Source organism: Erythrolamprus reginae, unplaced genomic scaffold (assembly GCF_031021105.1).
Source record: "Erythrolamprus reginae isolate rEryReg1 unplaced genomic scaffold, rEryReg1.hap1 H_26, whole genome shotgun sequence".
NCBI classification, from domain to species: Eukaryota; Metazoa; Chordata; class Lepidosauria; order Squamata; family Dipsadidae; genus Erythrolamprus; species Erythrolamprus reginae.
Window position 1 is genome coordinate 205,439 of NW_027248480.1, and position 19,827 is coordinate 225,265.

The following is a 19,827-nucleotide window of genomic DNA, read 5'->3' on the forward strand; positions in this document are numbered from 1 at the left end:
CTCCCTGCTATGTACCCATGCCAAGAAATGAAGCAAGACTGCCTCCCTTCATACTTAGATTTTTTTCCCCTCTCTCTTTTTCCTTTTCATGTCTCTGAACTCCACAATATTTTGATGGAATAATGTTTTATTTGTTATTAGTCATTAATAGTGAGTATGCAATGGGAAATTATCAGTCAATCACAGGGGTATCAAACTCAATGCCTGCAGGTTGAACTTGGCCCACTGGGTGGTTAGATCTGGCCTGCAAGGCTGCCCTGGTAACAGTGAGGGACCGGGCCACAGTGCCACTGCCAGCAAAAACAAAGCTTATTTTTACTAGCAGAGTGCTGCAAAAGGAGCCCTCCAGCCCCACCAGGGCTACCATAGATGCTCCTGAAACGATGTCAACATGGCAATGCCTCCACAGACATCAACCCCCTCAAGTAAAACTCAACTCTGATGTGGTCCTCAATGAAATCGAGTTTGACACTCTTGGTCCAGGGGTGGGTTGCTCTTACTTGCCTACTGGTGCACTGCATGCATCATGATGATTCGCATGCACTCCCCTCATGCGATTTTGCTTCTGTGCATGCACAGGTAATAAAAAAAATCTTATGAGGGAACATTCACGCATGTGCGATTTTACTTTTCGTATGTGCAGAGCAAAAAAATCACCGAAATCATGCACTTGCAAGCCTCCCCTCATGTGATTTTGCTTCCACGCATAAGTAGGAAGTAAATTAAAGCCAAAAATTAAAAAAAAAAGATGGCACCGTGCGACGGACTGGCGAAAACAGCACCAGAGACATCACAAATGCACAAATTGCGCAATTCACGGGGCACTACTAGAATGGAGTTCCGGGGCGCACCAGTAGGATCTCACCACTGCCCTAGTCAATCAGAATAGAGCTGGAAGGGACCTTCGAGATCATTTAATCCAACCCTGTGCTCAAGCAGGAGAACCTATACCATTTCAGACAAGTGATTGTCCAGTCTCTTCTTAAAAGCCTCCAGTGATAGAGCACCCACAACTTCTGGGGGCAAGTCGTTCCACTGGTTAATTGTTCTCATTGTTAGGAAGTTTCTCCTTAATTCCAGGTTGCTTTTCTCTTTTCTCCATCCATCCACTGGATCTATTGTCCTAATACAGTTGCAATCATCCTTTTTCAGTTCTTATAAGACCGGACCATACAGTAATACTCAAATGATGATGGTTGTGATGATGATGTGCTGCTTTCTGCCTTCCTCACCATCTTTTAAAGAAAATAATATATGAGAAAAGAAATGAACATAGTCAAAATTTTAATCCATTTAGTAACACTAACACAATCTTTGATATAAATGTATTCTTCAGTTGCATATATTTTCTCCCCTAATGGAGGAATGTTTCACCTTTGTTTCCAATCCAATATTTCCATCAAGTCTTGTCTAAATGCCTGGATTTTTTTTCTCTCCTTCTCTCTCCCTCTGTTTTTATTTGCTAAATTTTAATTTGTATCACCTTTCGAATTCTACTTTTTCATCCATACAATTCTTTTTATAACATGTTATTAAAAATTTAAATACAGAATAAGAACTGACAACCAATATTTAGAATGGGGAAAATAAAGAAGAGCCAAAGACCAAAATACAGAAATACAGAAATAAAAAAGTCAGTTTCAGTTTTATTTTGCTGCAGTTATAAATATAAAACAGCCTTTTGTTCTATGGTTACAGCATTGGTGACATTTTTATTCTAATCCTGAGAACCATATATCATGGTTTAATTCTTTCTGTTTCCCGCAAAACTTCAAATTCAATTACAAGTCTTCCTAGTAAACAATCTGACACATCCTTATTCACAATGCCTTTCTGCCTTGCAGCATGGATTGGTTTCATTGCAATCAGTGCTTCATCCAAGAGAAATCTGACTTTTCAATTACTAGCTGTGGACACATATTTTGCCAAAAATGTGCTCATACAGGTAAGTATGAAGAGGGGTTTTCTACTTTAGAGCCTTTTGTATGTGTGCATGCCACCCAGCACAAAATGAGTAAAAGTCAAAAGAAATAAAAATGACGCCTCCTTCAAATGTGTCTGACTTCTAATGATCTCTTTGACACTTCTGTATTATTTCCTTGGTAACAGTACATACCGGTATATTTTACCACATTCTAGCTTGAGCTACAGCTCTTGAGATTTCTGATAGCTTCCTAGCAAAGTGTCATCCAACCCCAAACCCCCTTCACATTTAGAGATCAGCCAAAATCCTTTTAAAGGGAATATAAACAAAAATTGGCTTGCTAATTTTAGAAAAATCATCCACTTTTCAATTTCAGACATTATTATATATGAAGCATTTCAGTATCATATTAACATATTACATTTTTAATCTTGTTAGATAAATGTCCTTCTTGTGGAACAAGATGCAAATATCTGTCTCTAAAAGATAATGTAAGTTCTGATATCTATAAGAAAGATTCATTTTTCTTTCTTTTTCTAAAAGTCTTTGAATTCAGACTTTGTATTCTAACATATTGGGTGAATGTGTCAAATATTTAAATTATAAGAGCAAGAAAGCCAAATAGTGAGCAGGATTTAAAAAATAAACACAACCTGAGTGTTAAACAATGAGTTTAATAAAGCTCTGGTATTAGTAGAAAGTGGATAAATATTAATTTATAAGAAGCCAAACAAAAGACATTTCCTGAAAACTTGAGAATGATTTATTATGTACTTTTAATTTGAAAAAATAATTTCAGCTACCTGGCAATTGGAACCTCATTATGTATCCCAATTATATTATGGAGAAAAATATTCAAATATTGCCCATCAATGCTATGTACATATGGACTCAGTCACTATAACTTATTTTAAAAGGCTTCTATAAAGATAGGCGAGAGAAGAAAAACGATTTTTCAAAAATTACTTATTTTAGAATATTTTTCCTGCTGTTTTTCAATATTCCAAAAGTGATATTCTTCATACTACACTAACTTTTGCTCTTTGGAAGAAAGGTAGGAGAAAATATAATGGCATAAAAAAACTGTTTTTAAAAAATCAAAATCATATGCACAAGAATTCCAAATAGCTGGGTAGACATATTTCAGTTAGTGAAATGATATTGGAAAGGTGATATTTCATATATACAACCGATTAAATAAACTCTGAAAAATGTAATATATTTTACCTTTTAGATTATAAAGAATTTAATTCTTGGTCTGCTTTTCTTGCCTTCAGATGAAACAAGAAGTAAAGAAGTTTTTCAAAAACCCTGTTGAAACAGCGCTCAACTATATTACTCATATCTCTCAGGTAAAATACCATTTGGGGGTTATTTTCCCATAGATTTTAGTTGCGCAAAAGAGGGAGAGTGATTAAAACAGGTATGTAAATACTGAAGTTATTCTGACCCACTTAAAAGTATTTGGAGGTATGTCCACCCATGTAGAAAACACAAATGAACTACTTCCCTAGTCAAACATGTTCCCTAAAATTAAGGTACATTTTATTTATTTTCTTTTATTTTTATTTATTGATTTTGTCCACTGCACAATGAGAGTTACATTGGGTATACATATAGTAAATATATAATGAAGGTTATAGAGGATATACTCATGGTAAAATATATCTAAGAAAGAAGAGAAGAGAAGAAATAGGAAAAAAATATATCAGTGAAAGAATAGAATAAATATAGGAAAGAAGAAAGGTATAGGAGATATCGGAGAGCAATAGGACGGGACAGAAGGCACTCTAGTGCACTTATGCACACCACTTACTGACCTCTTAGGAATCTGGAGAGGTCAACCATGGATAGTCCAAGGGTAAAGTGTTGAGGGTTTGGGGATGACACTACAGAGTCCGGCAATGAGTTCTACGCTTTTTATTCCATTATTAATAGATTTTATTTTATTCCATTATTAATAGCTTTTACACAATTAATGGATGATCCAAGGTCTGCTAGAGGACTGGTTAATAACCAATCTGGGGAAAGGTTAATTCTGTAGTAATAGTCATCCCAAGTTTGCCAAGCAAGCTAATCAATTACAATAAAAGAGCCAGATAAGTATTGTGATGGGCTAGTTAATCAACAGAAGAAGTTTCAGCAGAATCAGCTATACCTGAGCATTAAAATCCACTATGACAATCCTTTTCCTAATCCCATCTTTTAAACCAGATAACCTAGTGCGCTGAGATGAAGAGGAGGGGAGGGGAACCTTTAAAAATGGAATGGATCTGTATTTTATTCTACATCCATTATTTTTATTTATTTTCTTAAATTATATTGCTTAATTGAACTTAACAAACTACATTGCAACTACTGTTTTTAAAAATTTTTTAAAAAGTTTTTATTTACAAATATACGATAAATACATTTAATTACAATTGACAGTAAAGAACATTTCAAATTACAGAAAACAATCGTGTCGAATTATAGTCTAAACGATATACATTTGACAATAGACTGAGACAAATAGACAAAAAAAGGTCGATAAACATACAAACATACAGAAAGAAAGAAAAGAAAGAAAAGGAAACAGAAGAGTAGAGGGAAGGAAAGGGTGGGCGGGTGTACGGTAGATCTGTATTGGGATTGTGAACTAGATATATTTTCAGTAGCTCATTTCCTTATATCTAATATTTAAGATTATAGATAAATAAGAGAAAGCATTAAATAAATCAAGATAAAGAGGTTTTAAGAAAGCCAGTCCAATTTTAGAATATATATCGATGTTTCATACATCTATTGAAAAAGAAAGAAAGATTTAATACCAGATTTGTATCTGTTTGAATATATACAGTTCTTAACATTTGTTAGGCAAGTTGCAACTACTCTTAATTAGATCCGAAAAATGGGCAAAACTGTTACTTTGTGTTCAATATTTCCCACAGAAGCCTCTGATAAAAGATCCCGCAGTTTTAAAATCCTTGGATAAAAGAGAGATCGGTGTGATCAGCGACAAAAGGCTTTCTTCAAAGCCAGTGACAAAAGGCTTTCTTTCTATGTTTGTGCTAAACCAAAAGATACTATATAATCTAGATTTTCATAATGGAAGCTTGGCCGGCTGAAAACAGCAATCCATGCAATTTCCATGTAATCACATAAGTTTCCTTGTCATTTCAATAACTTTTTCTGCGAGAAGAAAAGCAAACTCGAAAAACATCAAAAGTTCAGTCCTGAGAATGATACACACACACAGATTGTAACTGGTTTAGAAAACATCACATTTTTATCCATTCACATAGAATAGAATAGAATTCTTTATTGGCGAAGTGTGATTGCACACACAAGGAATTTGTCTTTGGTACATATGTTCTCAATGTACATAAAAGAAAAGGTAAATTTGTCAAGAATCATGAGGTACAACACCTAATGATTTTCATGGGGTCAAATAAGCAATGAAGAAACAATATTATTTTGAATGCTTATTTTGCAACACCTTTTAAAATAGAAATTTCCTAATACAGTTTTCAAAAGATAAAATGGAAGTTTTATATATAATTAATCATAACAGTGATAAAATAGCAGCTGCATCTCTTTAAGCCAGGGGTCCCCACACTTAGCAACTTTAAGACTTGTGAACTTCAACTCCCACAAGTCTTAAAAGTTGCCAAGTTTGGAGACCCCTGGTTTAAACTATTAAAGGCCATGAAAAAACAAAGGGTTCTCCCTGCTGTTAAACCACCACCACCACCATCCCGCTCTATATAACACATAAGTGAGCACCAACTATATGGAAGGAGATTCCAAAAGTTGGGGGAAGAGTGAGGGGGGAAAAGTAAAAATTAAGAAATTCTGATGGACAGATATTTTAATTGCTCCATTGTTTTCTGGAGATTATTTCTTATCTCTTTCCCCAGCCTAAGTATAGTTTGCATGCCCATTATTTCAATTTCTATGGAGTTGTTTGTGTAACAGGCACCCATGTTTAAGGGTTTGAGGGTTATGACACATTTTCTCAATGCACTAATTAGGCTGTAACTTGTTTCACAGTACTTATTTTTGATAAGTACTGATAAGATTTTTCCCCTGTAAATCAGACATGCAGTTGCTTAACATAAACTATCAAGCAAAAATTACACATGTCAGATATTCAAATAGGCAGTAGTTCTGTACAGTATTGGGTCGTTGTCATCGTCCCACCCCCAGCCTAGGTCCTCTTTAATTCTAAAAGTTAATTCTTAAATTCTCCTGGTTTAAAAACTGTTCTGGGGGTAACTAAGAAGGAAAGCCAGGAAATGTAATCTGGGACAATTAATACTCTAATAAATGGGTTAGACTTTAAGCTGTTGTAAGATTCCTTGCTATCATTCAGCTCACCTTATGGATAATATTCATATCACCTTCTCATTTACAGCTTTAAGTACACAAAGTCTGAACTGTTTGCTCTATATATTATATATGCCTTGCAAACGAAGAACACAGATCACACCCCTGACTGGATGGAATATTAAAGTAAATATACATATAAAATACTACTAGACCATTTGTCCTTCTATTCAGCTACTAGATGGTTCCAGGACTGGAGAATCTATGGTCATTATTTAATTGAAAATATTTATATAACCACCCAACTTATATCAAAATCTGGACGACTCCCAATTAGCAATTAAAATTACATCCATAATGCAAGACAGCATTATACGTATAAACCATGAGCATTAAGAAATCTGGCACCAAAATTAAGGTCTCACATGCAGGCCGTTGTTAAATCCTCTTGCCCACCTCACTTTCTCCCAGCACTTTGGGGGAAAGCCAGGTCTTGTGATTTTGGAGAATAACCTCCCTCTCCCTTGGAAACAAATTCTTTGTGTGTGTAATCACACTTGGCTAAATAAAGTCAACGCTTTGGACTTTGCCCCATGTCCTTTGCCTTACCTTTACTTCCTTCCCCTTCTCCATTCCATTAAGACCCATATAGGCCCTCTACATAGGCACTGTGCCATTAATGCCATTTCTTTGCCAGTAGTAATTCAAACAAGGCTCTGAGCATAAGATAATGGAAACACAATAAAGACCAGTACAAAAAAAATAAATAGCAAAACAAACCACCAGTACCCCATGGAGCAAAATTAATAACATCCAATGCATATCAGGAGAAGTGACTTGTTATAATTTTATTTCCAAGGCTCCCCACCCCCACCCTCCCAAAAAAGGATGGGAAACAATCTGATCTGAGGAGGAATGGTGGTGGTCAGCTGGGTTCCTGAAAACGATGTGCCTTAAGAAACGTTATTTATTTATTTATTTATTTATTTATTTATTCGATTTTTATGCTGCCCTTCTCCTTAGACTCAGGGCGGCTTACAACATGTTAGCAATAGCACTTTTTAAAACAGAGATAGGCTATTGCCCCCACAATCCGGGTCCTCATTTTACCCACCTCGGAAGGATGGAAGGCTGAGTCAACCTTGAGCCGGTGATGAGATCTGAACCACTGGCCTTCAGATCTACAGTCAGCTTCAGTGGCCTGTAATCCAGAAAGAGCCTACAGTCTTATGGAGTAAGCCGCCCTGAGTCTACGGAGAAGGGCGGCATAGAAATCCAATAAACAAACAAACAAATACGTAAGTAAGTAAATAAATAAATAAATAAATACACAAACCATTTGGAGAAGGTGATCCCATAGATAACAAGACCTCAAGCCCTATTTGGCTTTAAACCAGAAAACTGAGTTGTAATCATATGCTGCCTCTGTTGGTTGAGGCAGGCAGGATTCCCTTGAGTACCATTTGTTGGGGGTCAGTGGAAAGGGAGGGTTTTGCCTTCTCTTTCTGCTCAAGATTCCCATGGACAATTGGTGGGCCATTGTGTGACACAGAATGCTGGACTCGATGGGCTTTGGCCTGATTCAGCATGGCTCTTCTTAAGTTCTTATGGAATAATAGCTTTAGAAATGGTTACGGTATGTGTCATCAAATGATTGTCAATTCTGGTGCAATCTAAAAGAGAGGCGATCAAGGTATGAGGGACTGTGAGCAGAGATCTCCAATCTAGGAAATACGTCATTGGGCCAATCTCCCCATCAGCCATTGCTGCTGACCGTCCTAGTTGAAATGTATGGGAGTTAAATTTGAATAATATTAATAATCTTAATGCCTTATTTTACTGCACCAAAGGAATCAGAAGTCAATGCCGTTTTTATTTCCTTTTTCCCTTGCTTTCCCCCACTATCCTCTTCCCTTTTTATTTTTTCTAATTTACCTAATATTTGCTTTTGGATTTTTTAATGTATGTCATATTATAAATTAATAAAACTATGAAAAGGGCGGGGAGGATTTGAATAATGTTCAGAATGCCAAGGATTTCCTATCAGAAGCCTACTGTGATTTATAGGGATTAGCCATGTACGATCCGTATTCACGAGTGTATCTTCTGTTCTAAGTGATGTACCTGGACTTAAAAGGTTCTACACATGATGCTTCTTATATCCCAAAATGAGTTACAGTCATGAGACCACAGGCTGAATTTCTTTGAAACCCACTTCTCTCAAGCCTTTTGGTCTTTTTTCTAGGTATGGGCATTCCAGAAGAGCCAGATGGACCTGCTGGTCTCTTTCTACAAAAAAAATGCTTCAAAAGCCGAAGGAGCACTCCAGCAAGCTCTCCACAAACTAACTATCCAGGAAAAGTGAGATATGCAGATTGTGTTCATATGTCTGCACAATACAGTATGAATATTAAATTATCTTATTCTCAGGGAGGAGGCATATAATACACTGAACATGCTGAAGCACAAAATAAGCTGCTTCATACAGCACCCTAAGCCACAAAGAGATGCAAAATAAGATTAACGGGTTGTGCAAATACAGTTGCTAGGTCTTTCATTTACCTGCTTAGCCTACACTGTGAATAGAGCCTGTTAGTTTTATCTGTAGAGATTAATAAAGTTAATATGATTAACTTCACAAGATCTAGTTTCATATTGTCACTCAGTGAAGAACATTGCTGATTGATCAAAGGGCCATTGTGCCTTCTTAAGTCAACCCACCACTTTGAGCTGTTTAATTAAAAATACAGTACTTCAAACATCCCCCCCCCCCCAATATATCCAGAAAGCCATTCTTTCCTCTCCTCTTTTCCCCAAAACAAAGTTATTGAATAAGCTGGAAACATCCTGCAGTTGTCCTAATTGGTAGGGAAAAAATAAATACTTGCTTTATTTTTGATGGAGATGAAAATTCTGGCAAGCAAATAAGATTATATACTTTTCTAAAGAGGACTCTAGGCTACTGCTCCCTTCTGATATCAGCCATTAAATGTTAAAACATGTTGATAATTTGTGAAATGAAACTAATAGCTCACATGGCCCCAGAGGCAGCCCTCCTGCCTTTATTCTCATCACTGCTGAAGTGTTCTCTAGTCTAGTGGGCTCTAAAGTACCGAGGCATATTATTATTACCCGCTGTTTCTGTTTCTCCTGCCTGCCACTTCCATATGTAGAGAACTAGAGGCTGTACAGAAGGAAAACAGAGAACTGAAGAAGAAGTACTTCGACCTGAAGGTAAGAAGTTTGGTGGAAACAATTATATTTTCTGTTATTTGGTTTCTTGTCACCCTCTGCTGGCAAGCAGTGATGACTGCCCTTCTGCTGTATTTTGTGAGGAGAGAGTAAATCAAACCCTTTTGCTTGTTAGGGACCCAGCTCTTGACCTCCAAACCCTCCCTTCTTCTCTCAACAGGCTTTCCCCAGGCAGTACCAGGATTACAGGTCAGTATGTCTGTTTTGTCATTTGGAAATGTTAAATCAGGATTGGCAGCCCATGAAACAGAGGCAGCACTGTAAAAGATCTCCATGGCAAAACAAAAGAGCTGGGTCTTGACTCTTGAGCCATCATAGGCCAGCACTCAAACCCAGGATGAAGAAAACCCTCAGTGTTTAGGGGTGGGTGGGGAAAAGGAGTTATCCTAACTGATCAAACTCATTTCAATTTGATGCAGAAACAGCACCCCAAAGCCAATTGCCATCACTCCTCCATCACAGACAGGTACTGTAAGAAAGATAAGGATCCTGAATCCCTTCACTTGGTTCAGGGTAATATTTTGTGAACTATATGGATGTTTGCCTGGATCTCTGAGGACAATTTATTTTTATTTATTTATTTATTGGCTTTGTATGCCGCCCCTCTCTGTAGACTCGGGGCGGCTAACAACAATAAAAAACAGCATGTAAATCCAATACTAAAACAACTAAAAAACTCTTATTGTAAAACTAATCATACATACAAGCAAACATACCATGCATAAATTGTAAGGCCTAGGGGGAAAGAGTATCTCAGTTCCCCCATGCCTGACGGCAGAGGTGGGTTTTAAGGAGCTTACGAAAGGCGAGGAGGGTGGGGGCAAATCTAATCTCCGGGGGGAGTTGGTTCCAGAGGGCCGGGGCCGCCACAGAGAAGGCTCCTCCCCAATGTAGGATATTATGAACAAATAATATATAAGTATAATATTTCTTATTATCTCAGGCTAATAGTGCGTCTATCAGTTAATCGTGGCCACATAGTAACTATCTCATACTTTACAGTTACACCACAACCAGTTCTTCAGCGTTCCAGTGAGATGGTCAGGTAAAAGTTTGGTTTTTTTTAGAGTTGGGGTGATTCACGCTGTTAATAGTTTCTATCAAAAGCTTCTTGGATGGAGGGTTGTTGGGGGCTTTTTGGTAAAAATTGTCAAATACGGAAATAAACAAGGCAGCAAAAATGCTACATTCTAGTATACAGAAGTACAGTATCTTGAGTCCACATTGGATGGTGAAAATATCCCAAAGTGCGAGTTCGTTTTCTGGCAAAGGATATTTTGGATTAGGATTCCCAAGGCAGCCACTATTCTAAATGTGCTCTGGATCCTGAAAGATTGCGTAAAGTTTTAAAACCTGCTCAGAATTGAAGCGAAGAAACTGTTTTCTTCAAAAATAATAATAATCATAATTAGAATTCAGAATAGAGCTGGACAGGACCTTGGAGGTCTTCTAGTCCAACCCCCTGCTCAAGCAAGAGACCCTATACTATTTGTCTATTCTAGGGTGTGCATATTCTAGGTGGAATAAGTGTCTTTCCATATCTTAAAATCTCCCTGCTGTGACTGGTCTTCAGTCTAGCTCCCTTATAGCAAAATTTTAATATTATATTTAAAATACCACATAAAGCTGATGAGTCTCCGATTGCAGATGTACTAGTGACAGCTCCTTGACATATTGTGTCTCTTTTCTCAGCCGTGCATCTTCTATGGATTCCATTTCTTCCGGTGTCAGTCACCCATCAAGCTGGCAGGTTAGTTTCTGCCCCTAGTTATAGTATTTTTCAGAGTATAAGACGCACCCCCCCCCAAAAAAAAAACCCTGGGTGGAAATGTCAGTGTGTCTTATACTCCAAATATTGTAGTGAGAAGAGAGAGTTTGATACGGCGCTAATCAGTTGTTCTAGAACAGGCCGTGGTGGCAAGGGCGAACAGACTAAAACTGAACTTTCTCCTTGGACTGCCTGATTGTTTCCCCTCCACGGATTAATTGTGGTTTCTTTTTCCTCGGGGTGAGGATCTTTTTAAAGGTTTCGATGATAGTCAGACGTCCGGTGCGATTTCACTATCTCAGTTTTGAGATAGTTCCTATCAATTACCAGAACTCCCTGTGTTTATACTTCTTATTTTTTCGCTCTCCCTAATAAAATAGAAAAGATGAACAAATTGCAGTAAACCAAACAGACTTTTTAACTATCTAGGGTCCCCCCCCCCCCCCCACTGTCTTTCTTCTTCTTTCCTGGCTATCTTTCTCTTCATATCTTTTTTCTCATTATTAGTTCTTTGTTGCCTTGAGTTGAAAAAGGATGAATTGCTAGAATACGCTCTTTCCCCCACTCCCCCTGGCAATTTTGTTAAAATTCCTTGCTAACTATACAGACTGTTTCAGGATTGATAGAAAAGTAAACAGTAAATAGACATATACCCATACTTATATATATATAAAGTTATGAATTGTTTCTTTACTCTGATGAATGAATAAGTATATTATTGTGTTAGAATATTAGAACATAGCAACTAGTTTTTGACTTACTTATTAAAAATTAGTTTTTTACTTGCTTATTAAATTAAATCTATATTATTAATTGTAGGATATTTAAGATATTGATGAATCTATACTTAAAGAGAAATCTGTTTTGTTTTATATATTGAGATAAGTTTTCTTTTTTATAGTAGCAAGTCTATTCAGTTCTAATTCAGCGCTATTAATTAATATATATATCCAGTTCACTAAGCCTTAGAGCCCCCGACGTCCAACTAATTACCCCACCCTCATAGCACCAAGAGATCTCCCTCCAGCCGCAACATGACTTCTAAGGACCCAAGGAAACTGACTGGTTGCCATTACAGCAAACAGACCACGTGGCTGATCAAGGATACAAGAGATCACGTGACCCTGCTAAAGAACCCGGCAGTGCCAATCAGAAACCCACAACTCCTGCAAAACTTGTCCTGAACTCACCAGGGCCCCCCCAACCAAGCTACACATACACCACGCCCCTCTAAAGATAAGCAAGAGAAGAAGCAAGCAACAAATAACAACTAGTTCAATAACAACTAACAACAAATAAATCTACAACAACCAAAAGGCAACTAAAGCACAACAAAGAGACATCAACAGCACCCACCTGAACACAACCAGACACAACTGGACACTGAACCCAGCCCTCTGGAATCAACTCCCCCCAGAGATTAGAACGCCCCCCACCCTCCTTGTCTTTCGCAAGTTACTCAAGACCCACCTATATCGCCAGGCATGGGGGAATTAAGACATCTCCCCCAGGCTTTCTTATATTTTATGTTTGGTATGTATGTGTTGTATGGTTTTTTAAATTGTTGGGGTTTTTAATATAATTTTAATATTAGATTTGTTCCATTGTTATACTGTTTTTATTATTGTTGTGAGCTGCCCCAAGTCTTCGGAGAGGGGCGGCATACAGATCTAATGAATTGAATTGAATTGAATTGAAACCAAGCCAATCAAGATATAACTCTTGACCACACCCCCACACTCCTACACCCCCTCACACCACACTTGCACACACCCTGAAAATATGCCTAGCAAACTAAAAGCAGAACTGCCACCACTGCATTCTACCACCCACCCTGAAACTTATCACACCTGAAACTTATCACACACATGAAGAATTACCTACACACAGAGAGAGAAGATGCACGAACCACGCACATGGAAGACCTACCCCCCACAAGCAAAGATGAAGACAGAACTGATTCCATGGTGTGCTGTAGATTGTGCTCCATGTACACACTCTTCCCCTCAAACTATACTTGCAATAAATGCAAACTTATCCAATTGCTTGTAGAAAAAAATCAAAAACTTAGAGAAAAACCTAAAAACCCTGAAACACCAACACCAAAATGAGAAAGACCAATATGCTCCCAACAAAGCCAACACCTCAGAGGAGCAAAGCCAATTCAACACCCCCGAGGTAGCAAATGGCTGGACACACATCACCCAAAGAAGAAAAAAGAAACCAATCACCAAACCTCCACCAGCTCCAACCCACCTCCTCCCAACCCCACTGCCTACAAGCAACAAGTATTCAGTACTCCTGGCAGAAGAAAACCAGCAAACTTCCAATAAGGATCCACCAAGAACCAAGCACAATACAACACCACCAAATACCTCCACAACAAAAGCTAAACCCACCCACCTACCCTAACCCAACCAAATAGAAAAGGAGAGTACTGGTAATTGGAGACTCAATCCTCAGAGGAACAGAACCTGCCATCTGCAGACCTTACAATCAATCCAGAGAAGTGTGCTGCCTCCCTGGAGCTAAAATTTCTGATATAACGCAAAACCTTACCAAAATATTAAAGCTCACTAACTACTACCTCCTACTGGTGATCCATGTGGTAACCAATGACCCAGGGAAAGACATGAATCAAATAATGAAAGACTACGACCACTTGGGCAACACAGCCAAAAAGATAGGTGCACAGGTTGTTTTTTCTTCCATTCTACCCACAAGAGGACGACACCCGGCCAGAGAACACAAAATCCCGCAAATAAACCACTGGCTAAGGGGATGGTGTCGCCAAAGGAACTTTGGCTTCCTCGACCACAGCCTACAATATCTAATAAATAGATATCGGCATGCGGCATATAATATCTAATAAATACATATCAGCATACGGCATACAAATCTAATAAATAAATAAATAAAATCTCCAAGAAGGGCTTCTAACAAGAGATGGGCTACACCTCACTAGAGCTGGGAAGAATCTCCTAGGTAATCGACTATCCCAACTTATCAGGAACGAAGGACTCATAACCAAAGCGGAATATCAGCAAACAGCCAAAACCTGCAAACAAAAAATAAAAACAGCAAAGGCCCAACACGAACAATACCTTGCAACAAAATTCAAAGACAACAAAAAAAGTTTCTTCCAGCATATAAACAACAAGAAGAAAATCAAGGAAACAGTCACTACACTAAAAAACGAAGACGGTAATAAAAGCACAGCTGCTCAACACATACTTTGCATCAGTCTTCACACAAAATGGAACCACCTACCAACCAACCTGCAAGTCTGCAACAAACAGCCCCAGAACTGAACTCAACATAGAGAAAAACACAATAAGGGACTACTTGTGGGAGCTCAACGAGTATAAATCACCAGAGCCAGACAGACTTCACCCCAGAGTCCTAAAAGAACTGGCAGACACCATTGCGGAACCACTTCTCCTCATCTACCAAAAATCCTGGACCACTAGAGACCTTCCGGAAAACTGGAAATGAGCTGACGTAGTCCCCAGCCACAAAAAAGGTAAAAAGACTGACCCAGGCAACTAGAGACCAATCAGTCTGACTTCTATACCTGGAAAAATACTGGAGAAAATAATTAAAAAACAACTTTGCTACTACTTAGAAACAAACAACATTATATCCAACAGCCAGTACGGGTTGGTCAGAAACAAATCATGCCAAACCAATCTCATATCATTTTTCAACACCATAACCAAATCAGTGGACCAACACAACGCAGTAGACCTCATATACTTGGACTTCAGCAAAGCTTTTGATAAAGTTGACCACAACTTCCTAATCCACAAATTAGAAAAAAATGGGGTAGGTTACAACACATGCAGATGGATAAACAGTTGGCTGTCCAACCGCACGCAACGAGTTGTCCTCAAAGGTTCCAAATCCACATGGAAGAAGGTAGGCAGTGGGGTACCACAGGGTTCCGTCCTGGGTCCTGTACTCTTCAATATTTTCATCAATGACCTGGATGAGGGAGTAGAAGGGGAACTAATCCAATTCGCAGACGACACCAAGCTGACAGGGGTAGCCAACACCCTACAGGACAGGCTCAAAATACAGAAAGATCTAGGCAGATTAACACTATGGGCCCACACTATCAACATGATGTTCAACATTGACAAGAGCAAAGTCCTTCACCTTGGTAAAAAAAAAACTAGACACACATACAGCCTGGGAGAAACCCCACCTAGCAGTAGTGACTGCAAAAGAGATCTTGGGAGTCTTGGTGGATAATCAACTAAACATGAGCCAGCAATATGCAGCAGTGGCCAAAAAAGCCAACACTATCCTAAGCTGCATCAACAGGGGGATACACTCCCAAGACCAGGGAAGTATTAATACCACTCTACTATGCCCTGGTCAGACCACATCTGCAATACTGCATCCAATTCTGGTCACCACACTTCAAAAGAGACATTAAAACTCTGGAGAAGGTGCAGAAAAGAGCAACCAAAATGATTAGGGGACTTGAAACCAATACAGGTATATGAGGGATTGCCACAGAGAGGAGGGAGCTACTCTATTCTCCAGAGCACCAGAGGGCCGGACGAGGAACAACGGCTGGAAGCTGACCAAGGAGAGATTCAACCTAGAAGTAAGGAAGAACTTCCTGACGGTCAGAGCGATCAACCAGTGGAACAACCTGCCTGGGGAGGTTGTGAACTCCCCAACTCTGGACACTTTCAAGAGGAGATTGGACTGCCACTTGGCTGGGGTGCTTTAAGATGCCTGCTCAGACAGGGGGTTGGACTTGATGACCTGCATGGTCCCTTTCAACCCTAACAATAAATAAATAAATAAATGGGTGGCAACAAACAAGCTAGATGAATATTGGGAGGCAGAGACATTCCCCTTGTTTTCCTCCCAAAAGCTAGGTGCATCTTATAGTCTGAAAAATACCATAGTTACTTTTCTTGGGACAGTGAAAACGTTGATAGACTGCTTTGCTTCATGCAGTTATTTAAAGTAGTTTTGAGAATGAAATTCCACTGATATCATCTGCCCAAATGAAAAGCTGCTTTGGGACATAAAACACTCCGGGCTCTTTTTCTATTTAGCTGCATATGGGCAAAACCATCATTTCCTTAGCAATAATATGGTTAAAAATGTGATTTTGTTCAGAAATCCTTAAAAACCCCAAATCCCCCAAAGTGGTTTACCTCCAACAAAGTGCAATGAATAATGTTAACTCTAAGGTGTTTCTGAATATTTTAATTGTTGTCTTTTTAGCACTTTTGCTCCATTAACAGCCCTCCATCTGACTTTTAAAAAAATATTTCTTAATATTTTTGTAATGATTTTACATACCTAGTCACTGTTCTTAGCTTTGTTGTACACTGCTCTGAGTCACTACACAATTGAGATTAAATAAATGAAAATTCCTTTAAACTTTCCCCCCCTTTATTCAGCATACTACGAGAACCACCCCGGCGGTCTCTAGGAATGGTAAGTGTAACCCAGTGGTGGGTTTCTACTGGTGTGCCTTACTGCTCCATTCCAGTAGGAACCTGATTGTGTAATTGTGCGCACAGCGGCTTTGCCGGGCCATGGGTGCCGCCATCTTTTTTTTCAATTTTTACACATTTTTTGGCTCTCTGTGCATGCGCAGAAGTAAAATTGTCCCTGTGCACATGTGAAAGAGCCAAAATCGTAGGAGAGGATGTGTGCATAGGGAGTGCTCGTGCACGGTCACAATGCGCACTGGTAGCGAAAGGTAAGTGGGACCCGCCCCTAGTGTAACTGTCAATAAATTTCTGCCATATTTAGATTCCAGGCAACAGAGCCAAAAGAAATAAAATCAAGAATTTTCCAGGGTTTCATTTCTACAGACAAGCGTCATTTCACAGATTATTATTTGGAACAGAATTTATTGTGAAGAGAAACATTTATTCTCTGTAACAAAAAAAACAATTTCTATTTGATCTACTCAAAACATCCTTTTCTTCCATACCTACCCTTAAATTTCCCATCACCTTTCCATATGCTGTCCACCATTCATTGCATGTGTAACACCTTTACATTCTATTTGGCAGCCACTCCATCTTCAGCCTCCATGCAGAGCTTATTCTCCAGGTGAGTCAGAGAATTGGGGAGAGGCCTTGATGATGGTGCTGCCCACGTATAGTTTATACAGGTGTAAATTCAAAACATTTAGTTTTTCTTCCACAATAATCAAGACTTCTGTCATCCTCCTTCTTTAGGGCATCTCCTTCTACTTCTGAAACCTCCAATTTCAACATCTTCAGGCTTCAAACTCCGATGACGAGACTAAGTCAGAGTGCCAATAATCCTGGGCAGCCACAGGAAACTCCATACTTCAACCTCGGCATCTTTCCTGGTGACGAACACGGTTCCTCTTTGGCAAATTATATGTTTGTTCCACATAGTTTTCGTGCAGTATTACACTACATTTACTTGTGATGTAGCTCCTGATGTGAATTTGGATTATAATGATTTGTAAATAATAATAACATCTAAGGCCCACTAGGTAAAGGTGAATCCCAAAGCATTGGATTTCGCTTGAATTGCCCCTAAAGTTGTCGTTATTCAGTACTGTTTAAAGTTAACAGAAAGAGAACCATACCCAAGGGATAATCCCATCAACTGAACTGTTTTTTCTTTTAAGTAAAATTAAAACCTTTGTCCTAATCTCCCTCATTTTTTCCTAGAAAAGTCCCTTTTTCTTTTGATTCCTGCCTAACATTACAAAGTTGGCCCAAAGTTATTGTGCAGTTTTTAATCCTGGCATTATGTATTCCAGAATGGTGAGGCCAATTAAGATTTAGCATAATATACAAAATTGACTAAAGTGTTAAGATAGCCCTTCAAGTCCCACAGAACTTGCCCTCCTGTTCAGTTTCTTTCCTATTGCTTTTCTTTTTACAGATGTAACAGGTGCGTCTGTTCTTGACCACAATGCTGAAAGGCTGCGTCCCCTACAGGTAAATGTTAGATTGCACACAGGTAATCCCAAAGGTGCTTTTTTCAAGAGGCAACTGGAGTTTCTTTTTTCTTTTTTCCTTTTAAAGATCTTTCGATTCTCATCCAGGAAGATTTTTCAGCTCTGACAAGATAATGGGGAATGGAAGAATTTCCATTCCTTGCAGACAGCTGGTTATTTGCATCCCGCTGAAACACTTGGAGGTTTATCTGTGTCCTCAGGGTAATCTGAGTTGTGCTACTGGTTCTGTAGTCCACAATTTTCCTTCTGGATATCCGTTCCTACAATTCCTACACCATTCCAAGGGTGTTCATCCAAAATCATGGTTCCATTCCCCACTATCCTGTCAGAGCTGATGAAGCTTCTTGGATGAGAAGCTAAATGTCTTAAAAAGGAAAAAAAAGGGGAAGTCTAGATGCCTCCTGAAAAAAAGAACTTTGGGGGCATCCATGACCTGGAGGACTAAGAATCTTCAGAGACTTGTAGACAGGTAGTTCATACTAAGAAAAGCTTCACTCATTTCAATTGCTTTTCCTTTTCTGTCATTCTCAGCTGCGATTCACACCTCACTCTACACCATCCTTTCTCCACAGGTAAGTGAGACAAACATGGATTCTTCATTCTCACCAGGTCAAGTGTTATAAGTACAGCTTTGTAAAAGACGATGAATGTAATCCATATCCAAGTGAAATTATGGCTCTCCTCCCACCCACTCCCACTCTAGTTTTTATCACCCTTGCCAGTAAGATGCAATAATGTTTTTTTTCCTGTTAAAACAAATGTTAAATTTCTTTAAGTCCCAGCTTTACATTTAGAGATCTTAATGGCAGCATCCAAAGGAACAAAGTCCCATTTTCCCCCTCATTCCTCATGTCACCTGTTAAAGTAAAATTGTAGTATGTTAAAATTACATTACTTGCCATCATCAGAAAATAGAATATAATTTTGCTGAGCAAATTAAATAGTGCTCAGAATTTAATGCAGTCCTAAACTGGGAAGACTGGTTTCACACAACTAGTTCATTGCACTTTCCCCCAGGTATTCATCCATCAGCCAAATCTATCAGCAATAATGGGGATGGCCAAAGAAGCAGTGCTCTTAAACATCGTCCTAATATTAGATGCAAGACAGACTTTCCTGTGCAGATTTCCTGCAGTTTAAATCTTCTGAATATTTGAGCTTGATTAAAAAGCAATCCATTAGTAATTGAGTGGTGCCATTAGGAGACCCTGTTTTAGTTAAAATTCTGTTTAAATATTTTTTTGCGACTTGAAATAAGCCATTCACAGTTGCTTGAAGCCGACTGGTGTATGAATCGTAGTAAATAAATAAAAATTATTATACAAGGCAAAGAATATTTATGGCACTTAGCTTATGTGACATAATTTTAAAACAAATCGTTATAATGTCTTTGAGGAAAATGGCTAAAATTAGCTGGTGAACTCTGCAATAGCATTATTGATACATGGTGTTTAACTGTCAATTATATCCCATTAAGTAACATGTGGGTCCTACCTCCAATCTTCCTTTGTAACTAGATTTGTTAAGAAAATGTATTACATTGTATGTTCTCTGAGCCAAAATGCTTTGTGTACTTCCAAGGTGAAATATTCA

General features: G+C 38.5%; 1 protein-coding gene across 1 annotated transcript; it reads left to right on the top strand.

Moving 5' to 3' along the window:
* The first annotated feature begins 1,845 nt into the window (after positions 1-1,845).
* Positions 1,846-19,677, top strand: LOC139155515 (E3 ubiquitin-protein ligase RNF212B-like). The gene is made up of 15 exons (XM_070730673.1): positions 1,846-1,945; positions 2,363-2,415; positions 3,202-3,276; positions 8,478-8,593; positions 9,406-9,466; positions 9,645-9,673; positions 9,904-9,950; positions 10,487-10,529; positions 11,177-11,234; positions 16,682-16,718; positions 17,306-17,345; positions 17,474-17,610; positions 18,159-18,214; positions 18,766-18,806; positions 19,252-19,677. The coding sequence occupies exons 1-15, from the start codon at positions 1,846-1,848 to the stop codon at positions 19,283-19,285; spliced, it is 927 nt and encodes a 308-aa protein (XP_070586774.1). The 3' UTR covers positions 19,286-19,677.
* The last annotated feature ends 150 nt before the right edge of the window (positions 19,678-19,827 follow it).

Excerpts from the sequence above, each read along its gene's own strand:
- LOC139155515 (XM_070730673.1), top strand. The coding sequence starts at position 1,846 with ATGGATTGGTTTCATTGCAATCAGTGCTTCATCCAAGAGAAATCTGAC. Across the intron at positions 16,719-17,305 it reads CCCGGCGGTCTCTAGGAATG|CCACTCCATCTTCAGCCTCC; the intron begins GTAAGTGTAACC and ends TCTATTTGGCAG. Across the intron at positions 17,346-17,473 it reads ATGCAGAGCTTATTCTCCAG|GGCATCTCCTTCTACTTCTG; the intron begins GTGAGTCAGAGA and ends CTCCTTCTTTAG.